This window comes from Epinephelus lanceolatus, chromosome 11, assembly GCF_041903045.1.
Source record: "Epinephelus lanceolatus isolate andai-2023 chromosome 11, ASM4190304v1, whole genome shotgun sequence".
Lineage (NCBI taxonomy): Eukaryota > Metazoa > Chordata > Actinopteri > Perciformes > Serranidae > Epinephelus > Epinephelus lanceolatus.
This window is the reverse complement of record NC_135744.1, coordinates 37164512-37179514: the sequence shown is the minus strand read 5'-3', so window position 1 is coordinate 37179514 and position 15003 is coordinate 37164512. Positions and strand designations below refer to the sequence as shown.

At 40.5% G+C, this 15003-nt stretch overlaps 1 protein-coding gene across 1 annotated transcript in view; it reads left to right on the top strand.

The window, feature by feature from the left end:
- The window catches only part of fstl4 (follistatin-like 4), a 301753-nt gene that overhangs the window by 245902 nt on the left and 40848 nt on the right, over positions 1-15003 (top strand). The window contains exon 7 of the mRNA XM_033646324.2: positions 12118-12284. Coding sequence (XP_033502215.1) covers positions 12118-12284 — 167 coding nt within the window. The remainder of the gene's footprint in view (positions 1-12117; positions 12285-15003) is intronic.

Genomic DNA, 15003 nt, shown 5'->3' with positions numbered 1-15003 from the left:
GCTAGTAAACGCGTGGACACGCGCATATTCGGCATGCAGAGATGCGCATCTTCGGCACACGGACACACACCTTGTCAGTTTCGAGCAGCACAGTGCAGCAGTGAGAGCTCCGCAGTTCAGTTTAACACGGACAATTAACAACTTTCTCTTTCTCTCTTTTGATGTGTGTGCATGAATGATTAAGGTGAGAAGCCGCTCATGTTTCACTTCCTCGCATCGCCCAAGCTGTGAATTGCACATGTGCGTGTGTGTGCGCTGCTGATGTTACACGATGTCAATCATGCAGCGCGCCGGGAAGTTGACCGGCGTTTTAAATCGGCATATTTTAGACTGACCGGCCGGTCGCAGGTCATGGCCGATCACGTGAAAACTGGCCTGGTTCCGAGCACTGCCAATAAATTGGTGCAAGTCTAATATGAGCACACCTTGATGCACAAATGCAACCTACATCTTTAAGCATCCCCATCACTGTAGACTGCTTCGTTGCACTTATTGCTTAAGGCTTCCAAGTGTTTTCTTGATCTTACAATACAAAAAAAGATGATGACAGGTGCCAGCATCTGCCCCTTTGATTGGAAGTACACTGAGTGAGAGCAACCCATGTTTAACCACAGACTGACACACAGCACTATTTTGCTGCATTGCCTGGTGGTCTAAGATTGCCTGTTGTCATGGCTTTTTGGTGGTTGCATAGCAACAATACAAAAATCTGTTCTGTTGCCTGTTAAACGTGCCTTTAGTTGAGGGCTGACCCAAGTGCAAACACAACACCAGCATGAGGTTACTCTGAATCCTACAAGTCTCCAATGCTAAGTAGTTTGGCAGCTTTACAGGAACATGTAGGAAGGCAAATCAAGGCCACTTACTGTAGCAGCTGCTTTTCACTCACTGATGAGCTTAATGACTAATGCCTGAATCTTCATTTACAACACGAGACCAAATGAGGATATGTTTCTAAGAGGGTCAAATGTGAATAATCGAGTGTGCCGTGCATATATTTGCATACATGACATATGAACGGAGGAGGATGTACTTGTTGTGAGTGACACAATATCCACCACTAAGGCTTGCACTCAGAGAGAGAAGGAGAAAAAGCACAATGGGGTGTATGTGTGTGTTTCTTTCTGTGTTTTTATCTGCATGTACATGTCTGGGTGTCTGTGTTCTCTCAGTTGTAGTTAAAGGCATAAGTTGGGCTTGAAACACCTATCCAAAGTTCTGATGAATCTTCAGAGTAATCCAGGGAAGATTGTTGAAGTAGACAAGCAGTAATTACTGTGGTTGCATCTCGCATGTAAACCTGAGTGCGCTATGCTTTTCCACAGGTTTCACTGCTTGACAGTATGTCTCAGTGTTACTGTAGAGTGTTGCTCTGTAGTCACTGAAATGCTGCTGAAACACTGTGGGAACAGCTATAAATATGCCAAGTGTCTAATATAACCTTTCAACCAAGTTTAGTCCAGTTCTAATAGATGCACCGACATCTTGTTTTACCTGCAAATCACCAAAATCTTAGAGAGTGCTGATATAACCTGCTTCAAACCATACTCTGGATAGGTTTCTTGAGCACAAGAAAGAGTGTTTTAAAATTTCATATGGTAAAGATTTTTATAAAATTGCAGTTTTTATCTGTTTGATGTTTAACAGTCAAAAGTAGTAAAGTTTACATTAGTCAACCCTGTCTCCTAGAAATTATGTTGTTATGTTATTACACAACTAATTTGAAATAGCCATTATGTTTTAAGGGAAACATAGTCTGAGCAAATTCCATTTTCTATAAGCATAATAAGGTAATGCTGTTAATTAGAGTACTGACTTTGGAAGTGCTGACTTAACGTTTATCGCACATTCATTCACTTCAGAGAGACACTGATCTAAGGGGAGCAATAAAATATCACGTTAAATACAGAGCAGCTTACCAGATCAGTGTCTATCAAGCTATTACTTTGAAATATAATTAAAATGATAAAGAATATTAATTAATTAAAATATTTTGTAAGTGGTCAGATAACACACTTGGCCAATGTCTTTGCACAAAAGTTATAAAGCAGCCTTGGACAACCTCACACCATAGCCTCTGTCAGGCCCATTTTTATGTGTCATATCAGGGCTGTATTAAGTTAGAACTGACTTTCTTTCAACATAGTTGTGCTGAGCTACATACTTGCATGAACTCTCCTAATTTACACTGTTTTCTGAGACATCTCTGAGGTCTAACAATGTCAGATTTGCAGGTTTGACAGCTTGATTAAACACATTAAGTTATCTTTTATCACTGCTGCTGTTAACCAATTTTGGGGGGAGTAGATCTGGTAAATATTGTTAGTCTCTCTCTCAATCTGTCTGTTTCTGCCTCCGTTTCTGTGCCGATACAACACAAACACCCAAAACATGTTATCTACCTCCCTCTGCAGAGACAGCAATCCTCAGCAGCCACTGATTCTGTATAAAATGCATGGAACTGTTGAAACTTGCTTATATTGGACTAGAGTGGATTGTTTGGTGAGTAACAGATTGAAACGTAATTATTTTGTTCCAGAAAAACACGCCCACTAAACCACTGGAGAAGAAAGTTATTTACCTCAAGGAATCTATTTTTTTCCTATCTTGAATTTCTGGTAAAATGTAAAGGCGAGTGTACTCTGAGTTTGTTGGTCATAAGAGAGAAAGCTAATTTCCTAGTATGCCTGTTTGGATCACAGTCTTTTCATGTTTCATTTAATTTTGCACTTACGACAATTACTTTGTCATTTATTATCTTAGAAATTGCCAAGTCTCTATACAGGGAGATTCAATCACAGAGTCCATTAATGTTCTGTTTTTATTACCATTCTGGTGGGAGCAGCAACTCCGTGTGATTTAAAGACATTTTTATGAATTTACAGAAAGATTGCAACTTAAATATGGGTATAGTTACTTTGCTGCTACATGGATTTAGTTTAAGTAACAGCGGGGATAATTTGGGAGATTTTTTCAATTTATCGGACCAGACAGTAATATAGCCTGTCATCTCAAGGTAGAAACGTGTGAAGAAATAGAAATAAAACTTAAAAGAATGAAAGAACAACATTCAAAACACAAACTAACTCTGGTGCAGTTCGTTTGTGGTGAGAACATCTTCCAACCTTGATCTGACCAGCTGCAGTCTCATCACGCATTCTTGGGTTAAACATGAGCATGTTACAGTCCTGGAGGATTATTAATGTGCACCTCCTCCTGTACTGCCTTAATATGCACATTCAGCACATCCAATGCATCAAAACATTGTTTTCTAGTTGGAGCCGCGCCTCGTTTTCAAACTGTATGGTTTGACTAAAATGAACAATGACAGCAATATAGTCCACGATGAGCAGCGCTAAAATCAACCTGCGTAGTTGTCCCTCCATTGTGACATTAGAAAGTGTTGCATTTATCTTGCAAGTGTACTCTCACGTTTCGTTTACTCCCTGGATTTTTCTCGCATGGAAATTCTGACCAATCAAGAGCAGCTTTCTCACACTAGGCATTTTATCTGGTCCGCTTGTAAATGCTGCCATGAGAACATGAACCAACTCACGGCAATTATGCAGCTTTGTAAGAAAATCAGTCCCTGATTCGGACCAGAGCAAGCAAACTCTAGGTCTGAAAGCACCCTACAACAGTTTACCAAATTTAGCCCATTATTAAACTACATGCTTGATTGTTTGTTTGACCCTCGACAAATCTGTTGATGCTCGCTGGGTGCCTGTCAGCTTGTTTTCTTGCTTCCTGGCCACACACACGACTCTTCACATCCAACTCCTTCACCTTTCACCCTCTCTCCATCTGCCTTTCTCTCTGTATCTCCTCCTCGCTCTCTGCCCCTCACTACCTCTCTCTTTCCCTCGTCTTAGTCTACAGTCAGGATGTTATCTGTCCTACCCTCTAAAAAAGTCATGGTGTTCTGCTCCTCTGCTTTGTGGCTTGATGTCTTACTCCAGCTCACGGGGGGGGGGGGGGGGGCTGGTCTCATAAAAGTGGAAAGGGACAACTCTCTCAGCTGCAGTCTTGAGCTCGCCACATTAGTTATTCCCTGGGAGATTTTCTACGTGCTCTGCATCAAATTTGTCTCTCTTCTTGAGTCACACGCACACACATTTTTACTCCTTCTCTTATGCTCCTGTGTTCCTTCGGTCCATCTTTCGACATGTCTTTCTTTCATTTGTTCATCATTACATTATTTTACTCTCACATTTGAGCTCTTTCTTTTTTTCCCTAGCTCTGATGTTGCATTCCTCTTTTCTGTTTACTGTCTTTTTCCTCTGCTCACACTAATTTCCCTAATTTACCCTATTTCCTGTCATTAAAGGTTCTCCCCTTGTCTCTGTCTTTACATCTTATACCTGATATTTGGCCTTGCTTCTGCTCCTTTCTTCCTCACTCTTCCTCTCTTTACTCGCACTCTGCTGTACTGTGTATCCCTTCAGAGCTAGATACAGAAACCTCCCGGTTGGCCCTGTCAGCCAGTCCATAGCTCAGTTAGCAGCGCTGATCGATCAGTGGAGCTCCTGAATTCCCCTGAAAGTCAATTACTAACTTACACATTGGAGCTATTTTGGGAAGGGGGGAGGAAAGTGTAGGGATCATTAACTAGATAATGTCATGACAACCTTCCCCAGCTATCCAGGGCAGAGCAGGCACTGCCTGTGGATATGCAGTTTGTCTGGGTCATCAGAGAGTGGCACAGAGCATCGAAGGATCTTTGAACAGATGTATATAGATTTACTTTCAAAGTGGGATTAGTCTTTGTAGTTGGAAATGTTTTCTTTGTCTTATTCATTTCCTTAATGATCAGATACATTATGATTTATGTAATGGCTTTGCAAATTTTTCAGTATTTTATGAAGGCGAAGTTCTTGGGCTATTTTGTATTAAGACAAGATTTAGCGCTGACGCATTTGAAAGGTTAGGCTCATTTATTCTTCCTCTCAAGGTTGTGGTTTTATTTCTGTATCCCGTAAAAGAAAATTCTTCTACACTAACAGAATTGCTCAACAAAGGTAGACATGTCGCAATAAAATATGATTTAATAACAGCACTATTCAAAAGACTCACTTACTGTTAAAATGAATTTTTAAAAAAGAGTCGAATGATAAATCTATACAAATAATTTCCAAGGTTACAAACATGAAAGTGTACGTCTGCCTTTATATACCTACAACCTAAATAAACAACTGGTATAAATCTAAAGTTATATGGCCAAACATGCTTTTTTTTTTTAGTCAAATATATTTATTGACTTTTCTTCTTTTTATAAACAACATTGACCAGCTCAGCACAACACTGGTCTGCACAACCATAAACATAAAAAAAAAAAATGTATACATTCAAAACAACAGTACAATCCATAGGTGCAGTGTCTATAAGTCAATCAAGCAAAATGCCTGCAAGTGTTGAAGCTAGTGTTGCTTTCGTCAACGAAAAGTATGACTAAATATCGTTGTGAACAAACCTTAATCACGTGACGAAAACGAGACGAGACGCAACGTAACGGTCATGTGACGATAACTATAATTAAATATATAATGCAATATTGTTGACGAATAAAAATGAGGTTTACAAAATAAAACCTCTGCTAAAATGTCTCTTCATTTTCGTTGACCAAAACAAGACGAGACGAAACAACGTTATAATGTTTAGTCACGTTATTATTATTATTATTATTTTGCAGTATTTCTGTTTCCTAAGCTGTGCATCGCACTGCGCAGACGGATTACAGCTGTGACGATATACAGTACAACATCACTCCCTCTTGTGTGATATTGCTTTTATACAACAGGTCAACAACAGCTTAAACAGCAATGCTGAGTAAGGAAATGTTAACAAAAGGTGATGAAATAAATTATTTAAGTATGTTATGTAGCTCCGCGAAAAAAAAACAAAAAAAAAGTTCCCCCAGTCTGTTGCCAGGCAACGCAGCACACACACCAGGAACTCACAAGCTACTTTGTATTTACATTGATCTGCAGCTGTGTAACTTCGTCCAGTTCGGCTGATGAAACGTTGGCAAACCTGGATCTTGGCACGGCCGGATTCAGCTTCCGCTCTCCCTCATCCTCATCAGTACCTTGATAATTCCTGACCGTGTTCGCTTAATTTTTGCTCCTCTCCAGTTTGTCGAGGTCGGCTGATGTTCCACAAACACACCTGGAGGTCTGCACAGAAGAGTTCTGGCTTTCCTTTTCCTCGTCCTCTCCTGACGACCACTCATAATTTAATTCAAATGTAATTTTGGGGGAAATATCCATCTTCTTGGTGTAATGCTATAGTGTCAGTTTGTGTCAGTGTAGCGAGTGTGACAGCTGGTTAATTAACGGCTGTATTTATATTTATTACACGGCTCTATTAAATGCTGTATTCTGATTGGTCAGTCGCGGCATTCAGAGGTCTGATATTACTGTGTAATGACCGTTGCTATGTAGCCCAGCGTTGCTAGGGATGCTGCCCTGACAAGGAGATTCAGCCGTTGCCGGCAGGGCAGGGTGCGCGTCGGGGTTCTATTCCCCTGTCGGGAGTTATTTTCCCAGTATTCACCAGCTCATTATACATTATCCCTTACTTATAACACCTGTGAGCGGAGTGATTTTACTGTTACAAGTCCCAGTGATGTTATACTCTATATCAGCACTCACGGAATGCCTCTCGTCCAATCAAATTACTCGGTCGGAACTAACTGTTCTATAAATAAATATATATTTAGCTCTAACTAGGAGCTAATTTAGAAAAGAAAATTTTGGTTTGGTACTTATACTATATTGACTGGGTATAATAGAATTACATTACTAAAAAGAGACTAAAATACAATTTTCATCGACTAAAACAAGACTAAAATAGTCATGGATTATTCTGACTAAAATAAGACTAAAATGCTCAGACTTTTAGTTGACTGAAACTTGACTAGACAAAAAAGAGTATGAACGTGACTAAAACTAATAAAGACTAAAATGACAGTTTGACACAAAGACTAGACTAAAACTAAAATTAAAACAGGCCGCCAAAAACAACACTAGTTAAAGCCACAGTTTAGTTTGAGAAACCGAAGTAAGGAGTCCATATTTCCACGAATCGTCCATTTGTGTCAGTTTGCCTTAGAGGGTGGCTTGTCACTTATCCATGACAACAAGTTATGCCTCCTTGCAGCATATGCATGATATCATATAAACTGCTAGAGAAACCAACAATAGCATCTTGACACAGGTAACCCAGGAGTAAATGGACAGGATTCATACACAAAGCAACACCAAGTATTTTCCCATGTCCTGTAGAATGTTGACCCATTGTGCTTGAATTTTAGGACAAAGCCAAATGTAATGTGTATAAGTTCCTACTGAGATTTTACATCCCCGATGCTTTTTAAGAATTTAACCCTTACACCTGACAGTTGGGTTTCCAAACCAGCCTGTATAACCGTAACATAGGATAGACTCTATTGTAGGGCTTGGCAATGAAAATCTTAAAGTGACACTTAGGTATTTTTGAACCTGGACCATTATTTCCCATGTTATTGTTTCTAAGTGACTAAATGGAGACAACAATTTTTGAAATTGGCTCAGTATTGAGCGAGACTTCAAAACAGCTTGCAATGTAATCTCTATGGATAATTGTGCCCCATCAATTTAGGTCCATTAAAAGCTTGGTTTTCTTTACTCCAACTCTTCCCGGCTCTCCTCTCTCCAGCTCTCATTATTGTTGCCACCATTGTTTCCCCTGCAATGGGTCACCTATCGTCAGATTTCAGAATAACAATTTCATTTCAGTTAGACATGGTCACAATAACAAACAGACCAGAGAAAGGAAAGGCGAAATTTCTCTGCAGGGTCCTTTATGTAATGTTGTCAGACACTAATAGTCTGAGCCTGTCACTGGCAAAATAAGCACTTTTAATGGACAGAAATTGACAGTGCATAATTGCCCATAGAGATAACATTGCAGTCTGTTTTACCGCTGAGACTGCAGCGGCTCAGTACTGGCCCAATTTTAAAAATTGTTGTCTCCATTAGTCACTAGACATAAAAACAAACACAAGGTTTCCCTTTAACATTTAAACTGTCCCTTTATTACATATACCCTTTTTCCATTGTCTCTCTTGGCCGCGCCGAGTAAAGCAATGCTGCAGCAATTTGTGTTTCCATTGTCAGTTCAGACGTGCCATGCCACGCCGCAGTGGAAATGGCGTCTCGCTGACCGCAGCCAATTCCCGACATCCCCCCTTCTACTCCCCAGGAGTGTGCAGGAGACCAGAGAGAAAGGCGTTTTAAAAGTCTCTGTGTGTTCAGCTCTCGGTACTTTTTAGTAGCTAACTAAATCTCTGTGGTTTAGAGTTTAGTTTCTCTCCTGCATCCTGTCTTTCCTTTAGATATCTGCTTTAATTTACTGTTTATGTTTGTGTGAAGTTGCTGCTTGAAAACTCAAATTTCCTTATGTTGCTGCTTCACAATAAAAGTTTATACATAAGAAAATAACGACTTTTATTGTGAAGAATCTATAGGAAATGAAATGTGTTATTACCTAATTAGCAGAACTTTGTTAGCGTCTTTTCTTCAACAAAGGCAAGTCTAATAACGGTGCAGCGAGGAAGAGTTAAATCAGAAACGGCCACAGTGAGATGTTGATGATGAGCTGCAGACAACAGGCTCTTACTGCACCTCTGCAAACAGCTCACCTCCAGCAGGTAAACTTCTTTTACCTGCCCTGCTGTGGAAAAACACATGCAGCAAAAATATCTAGGGACTTGAGCCATCGACCAGCCAGCCCAAACCAAGCCAAGCCAAGCCAAGCCAATCCAGCCCATGACTGACGAAAAGAGGTAATAGATCTAGAAAAGTGACATTAACAGCAACCAATATATTTTCTAACTAATATTACACACCTTTTTTCACAACATAAATAAGGCAGGGCATTTTCTCTCTTTTCTTGGTTTCATAATTGTAACCTCAGTAGATTAAGTTTGGACGGCATCAGGATTAATTTTAGCACTGGTCTGTCTTTCGTGGAGGTAGATATTTTTTTTTTTAGTATGACCTTTCAGGCAGACATTAAAAGTGAAGACTATTACATCAGCTGAAAGTTTGAAAGTTTAGACTGACCTCATGCAGTATGAAGAGTTGGCACATTTGTTGGAATTATTTAGACACTGCTGCCCATTTTGAATTTATGGAACATTTCCTGTTTGATTTGGTATGTATTCAGCAGTGTAACAGCCCTACATTGGGGGCTGTGAGCTGAAGGTTATCTTATCACCGCTGTCAGTGTAGTAAAATGACGGTGTTCATTCCAAAACCAGATAAACACAGTGCTATCTGAAACTCACCGGTCAATATTTCAACACCAGACTGGAGTCAGCCCTCAAAAACACAACTATCAGGTCCACAAAAGTTTCAAGATGACTTAGAAAGTTTATAGAAACCTATTTTCTCTTTTTTTTTAGTAGCAGTTTTTTAACTCTGGAATTAAAATTAAAAATTTCCAACTGCTTTTTTTGCACCCGAATTTCATTGTGGCAGCATTTGCTTATTTACTGTAGCTATCAAAAGCAGCCCTGTCCTTCACAGTAGCCAGTGTTTTATTTGCCATAGTCTATTAATTACAGTTTGTACTTCTAATCTGACTGAACTTTGAAGAAACGGTCCTTGCCAGCAAACTTTTAAAACTGTACACCTACTTTTATACCTCATAAGAATCAATATTAAGTTGTACCAGCTGCCCATCTGAACAGCCAGCTGCTGCAGAAAGACACAGCAAACCACACGTCTTACTCCCATGCACTGTATTCAATTTATTGTGAGATGTGGTGTAGTTAAAATGCACAGTACCACCTTGGAACCACCCCTCCAAGCCATGTCAGATCAATGCATTTCATCCCTCATCTGTCCACATGGCACTCAAAGCCTGTTCTGCCACCCAAATTACTGCTCTGCTGAATTATAACTTTGTTGGACCTGGCAGTGCACTGTACCCAAGGCATTCTGAAATATCACCGACAGACTGAGCTGTCACCCTGGATATATCTATCACCTGGAGAGCCATGTGAAACAGACAGCTAATATCCAGGGGTCTTTTACAACAGCGTTTGTCAAAGTCTGGATCCGGACAGGAAGTTCCGCACAAACATTTCAAAGTCTGTTAGCCATCTACTTGAAGCGTATTTGGACAATGAAATATTGCTCCATGTGGGTGTTGAGATGAAACTTTGTGGTGATACTGGCCTTATCACTGTTTTTCAGCCATTAGAGGTTGTGATAAAATTGATAGAGTTGTGGCACCAGAGAGGGAGCACAAGTTAGGAAATTTAGAAGTTTCTCAGCACAAACATGCTGATGGTATATTAATGTATACTACATGAAACCTATATCAACATAGTGAGTGTAGTTTATCTTGCAACTTAATTTGTGATCCGAGAGCAGCTCTGTGTTGGACAGATGCCATGCTTGGCACTGCTTTCCTAATTATGGGAGCTGGAAGAAATAAACAACCCCCGCTGTGAAAGGACAGTTTTCAAGCCTGACAGTAACAAGATGATTGGTTAACATAGTTTGTGGCTAAATGAAATTGGTTTTTAAGTGAATAGCAGGAACACACAAATCAGCTGATTGAGTTATAAGCGCAGGATCATCATGATCACATATCATTAAGCTCTATTTCTTTGCAACATCTAAAACCACATCATTAAGATGATGCCATCATGATGACTGTATTTCATGCAGATTTTATATTTCCCAGCAGATGCTCATTTTATTTTGACTGGAATAAGTACATACATCAGAATATTTATTGTACTGAGTGGGATATTACTGATTTGACATAAATAGATATGATGTATATAATTTTGTATGTTCAGTTAATTTATATAGGGGAAATTGCTCACCAATGTAAGCAGGATAATTAGTCTGAATTGCTCTTTCTTTGGTGTTGTGTTTTTTCTTTGTGCTTAATATCCTGTACTAGTATTTATTCTGCAAATCCCAGCATCTGTATTATCTATTGATGTTCATTTTCCAGGCATAATGACAGATTTAAATTTCCCTGCTCTTGTCTCTCTTTTTTATTGTTGCTCTAATAAGATCCTTAAAGGTGTCATCTTTTTTTTTTTTAAGTATTTCGGCACTGAAAAGTCACACAGCAAGGGCAGTTAATAGCATCAGTCCAGTAAATGCCTTGTGTGAGATTTGCTCAGTGTTACGCTTGGATGGCTCCATTTAGATTTCTATCAGGCGTCTGTGTCTCTTTATTTATTGAGCCAAGTATATCCTGTCCCCAGCCAATATTGACCCAGGGTCACACACTGACATATATCATGTCACTGCAGGCGTGCCTGAGACCCACATTTACACAATATCTCCACAGCATACTTCTGCTCTTATCCCAATATTATACCTATTCATTGCTGTCAAAACTGACAAAAACACCATTATTTTTAAGCATATTTTGTGAGTACAGAGATTTTGTTTTAATGGAGAAAGTTGAAGAATTAGACGGTGTTGTAACTTAAGAAGAAATAGAGTTAATAGTGAGGATACATGACACTTGCAGAGCCCATTCTGCTGCAAAGACACTGTTTTATGTCTAGTTAAAACAATGGAAGTTTAAACTGACAATAAGAAAAATGTTCAGTAGATGACAAAGTTTCCAGACTGTAACTATGACTGTAGATTTTGTGCTTGGCCACACAGCTTGGCGACAGTCAGTATTTATGGCGCCAAGGGGAACCAGTGAAGAATAATTCTTAATTTGCCGTAAAGGTGAATTGAATTGGATGGCCATTTCAATGAACATAAATTTCCCTTAATGAGAAGAATGATATTTGGCTAGCTGCGTGTCCTCTGACACGTGGTCTTTTTTCATACTGGATATCCTTCACTCCCGGACAGCTGTTTATCCTCCCTGGTCCACTAGTAATGAGATGGATGCTTGCAGCTTGGCTACAGTTCCACTACATCAGCACACTCATTCTGATTTGTGATTTTCTCTGCTTCCTTTTTTCCCTCTATCTTGTCATTTTTCTAAATCTTTTCTTCTTACTATCATCTCTTATTCACCTCAGTGTCATCCGTTCTCCCTCTTCAACACTAATCATTTCTCTTCATACTCTCATTGTAACAGAGGTTGTCCAGCTGAGCCTGGCAGAGGATCAGCAGATCAGTGTCTCCACGGTAACAGTGGGCCTCAGTGCTGTCCTAACCTGTGCCATCCAGGGGACACTGCGCCCACCAATCATCTGGAAGAGGAACGGCATCATATTGAACTTCTTGGATCTGGAGGATATCAACGTAAGTGCATGCTTTTGTTCTCTTCATCATGGCTGGTGTTGTAGTTTGCTGCTGTCATTAATGATGGTGGAACTGCAGTTGATGGTGATAGCTACAAAATTTGGGAATACAGTAAAAAGAGCACAAAAGAAGCATCCAAAATGTTGGCCTCCATGCCAACATCCACACAGGACACTGTGAAAATATTTGTATATTTTGGCAGATGACAAAGTTTATGTTATGCTGAGCCTCGCAGACACGGAAACCATGAATTGCCTTAAACAAGAGAAGACATGAGGAGGGGCTGAAAAATAGTAGCAAGAAAAAAAACAAAAAAAACAAGGAAGGAAATCAAACCAAAAGAAACATTTTACTCCCTAGCCCTCTTCATTAAACTGTAGAATTTTCTGCTAGCTTGCTCAGTGCTTAATGAACTATGTGGGCATGCTCCAGTTTAGACACATCTGCACAGGTGACAGCACAGCGCTGGCCTTGCTCTACCCACCACCGGATCACAATTCACTAATTGCATGTTAATGAGCGGCCTTGTTGGTCTGCTGTGATGATGAACCGATAAACAATGTCAAGTGTTAAGGTGGAGACTGGAGGAGAGGCGATGGCAACAGAGGTCCCTCGGGCTCTTGACCGTGCATAATGAATTTCCACAGAACACAGTGATCTGAGTGGAGGAGGGAGAGAGAGAGGCCCTGTCTGGGTTTGGTTTTCTTTTCAGTCAAATCATAGATTAAACAAAAAATTTTAAACTGACAAGAGAGGTGACCTCAGTGTTTCGTTGTGTGTGGAATTTCTGTGTGCATAGGAGGTTAAAAAAAAAAGAGAAAGAAAATTTAAAGCACTCTGTCAAGTTTTTGTGGCCAGTTTGAACAACTGCCTGGTGTACATAAGATTTTGTATTTTAATAGACTTCCTGGTCTAATAAAGGATATATATTTTCTGTTAAGTAATGAGAGTGCCCAAAAAAGTCCATACCCAGAGTCCATTAAGGGCAGAAGATAAACATTTAAATACAAGCTTCGCTTTAGAAATGTATTAATGTACATGCCACAATACATTAATCATTTATCTTTAAGCATATGCTGTGTTAATATGAAGCACTGAATCTATAGCACATATCGACAGAAAAGTTGACTAGTCAGCAAACATTATACAGTGCTCACACTAAGAGGCTTGGGTGGTATCTATTTTTTCATACCTTCCTCACATTTCACCAGGGTGTTCAGTATAATAAGACAATATTGTGTCTTTAGCGGTCCCTGTAGAGCAGGTATGGTCTATATTCAATGTTATAATCATTAAAAAGCAAAAGCAGCATGTGTATACATTCAGCAGGCTATATTTTAAGGAGCTAGCTAGCTAACCCTACACTTTTCAGGGTTTGATTTTGGTTTGGGAACAGGAAAGAAACGTATATCTTTTTGCAACCTCTCCAGGTAAGAAATGTCATGAATATACGACGTGCCTCAGGCATAACATTTAGCTCGAAATCAACAAAACCAGCCTGAAAATGGAAATCTGAAATGATTGCATCAGAGTCAAAGGAGCACAGGATTAGTCAGTTGCGTCTGGGGCGGGACTTAGCAAAGGGTCAATTGTCTAACCTAAGATGCTGTGTTTCTACAATGATATGCAGTTAGCCTACTCAGAGTTTTGCTATATTTAAATAATAATAAGCTCTCTTTTTGCTCGAGGACCCAATGACACTTGTCTCTGCGATGTATACCAACACATCAGTGAGCTGAACAGAGTCCATGGCCTCTAGTTTCGCAGACCGGGCGAGGCGGAGGCACAGCGCAGGTGCGCTTCGCCAAATGGGTGTGGCCACGCGGATTTTGCAAGTTTGGCACACCGTGCGCCTGGCGCAGCTACTCCCCTTTCCCACCTCCGTCCCTCCTACCTGCGCAAGTCGGAAAGAGGGAGGAGAGAAGGCGTGGAGTGGGTTTTACACACATCACACCAATCAAATGAGCCCCTCTCCTCGCCCTTAAATGCGGTGCGCGAAGGCGTAATGAGAGTTTACTCAATTCGCCATGGCAGAAAAGAGCAGCAGCGTCAGACGGCCAAACTTCTCCCAGGAGGAAACTGATGTTTTGGTCCGGGAGGTCCAAGCTCGCAGTGTCCGAATATACGGAACTATGAGCAGACCTCCACGGACTGATGATGCAAAGGTAGCCTGGGAGGAGGTCACCACAATTGGAAATCAATGTTGCCTGGATACACTGAGTCAATATAGAGATACATTTATGTGCTGATTGCAGATAGTTGCATTGAATAGTGTTTTTTGGGCTATTTATTGCATTGTTAATGTGCCTGATATTCTGGAAACCTGCCTGTGAGGTTTTGGTGATGTGTGCGTACTGTCTGCCGGTCAACCAAACTTCCACTACACCGGCTGCGCTCCACCTGCGCTGACAGTAAACCTGGTTTCAGCTGCCGAGCTTTTAGCACACCTTTGGCGAACCTTTTTAGCACGAAACTGTCACTGCACCAAGCTGGATCTGTCGACACCTCCCCCTGCTGCGCTGCCACACCCATCTCAGCGCACCTCGGTCTGCCAAACTACCAAACTGAGCATGCCTCGGGTTGCGCTGCTCGAAACTAGCTCTGCGCAGGGTTCACCACCCTGCGCTGCGCCGGGAAACTAGAGCCCCATGTGTTAAATGACATCAGCTTTTGTAGTTGGAAGAAGTCATCTCATGTTAAAGTTACATGCAGCAATACT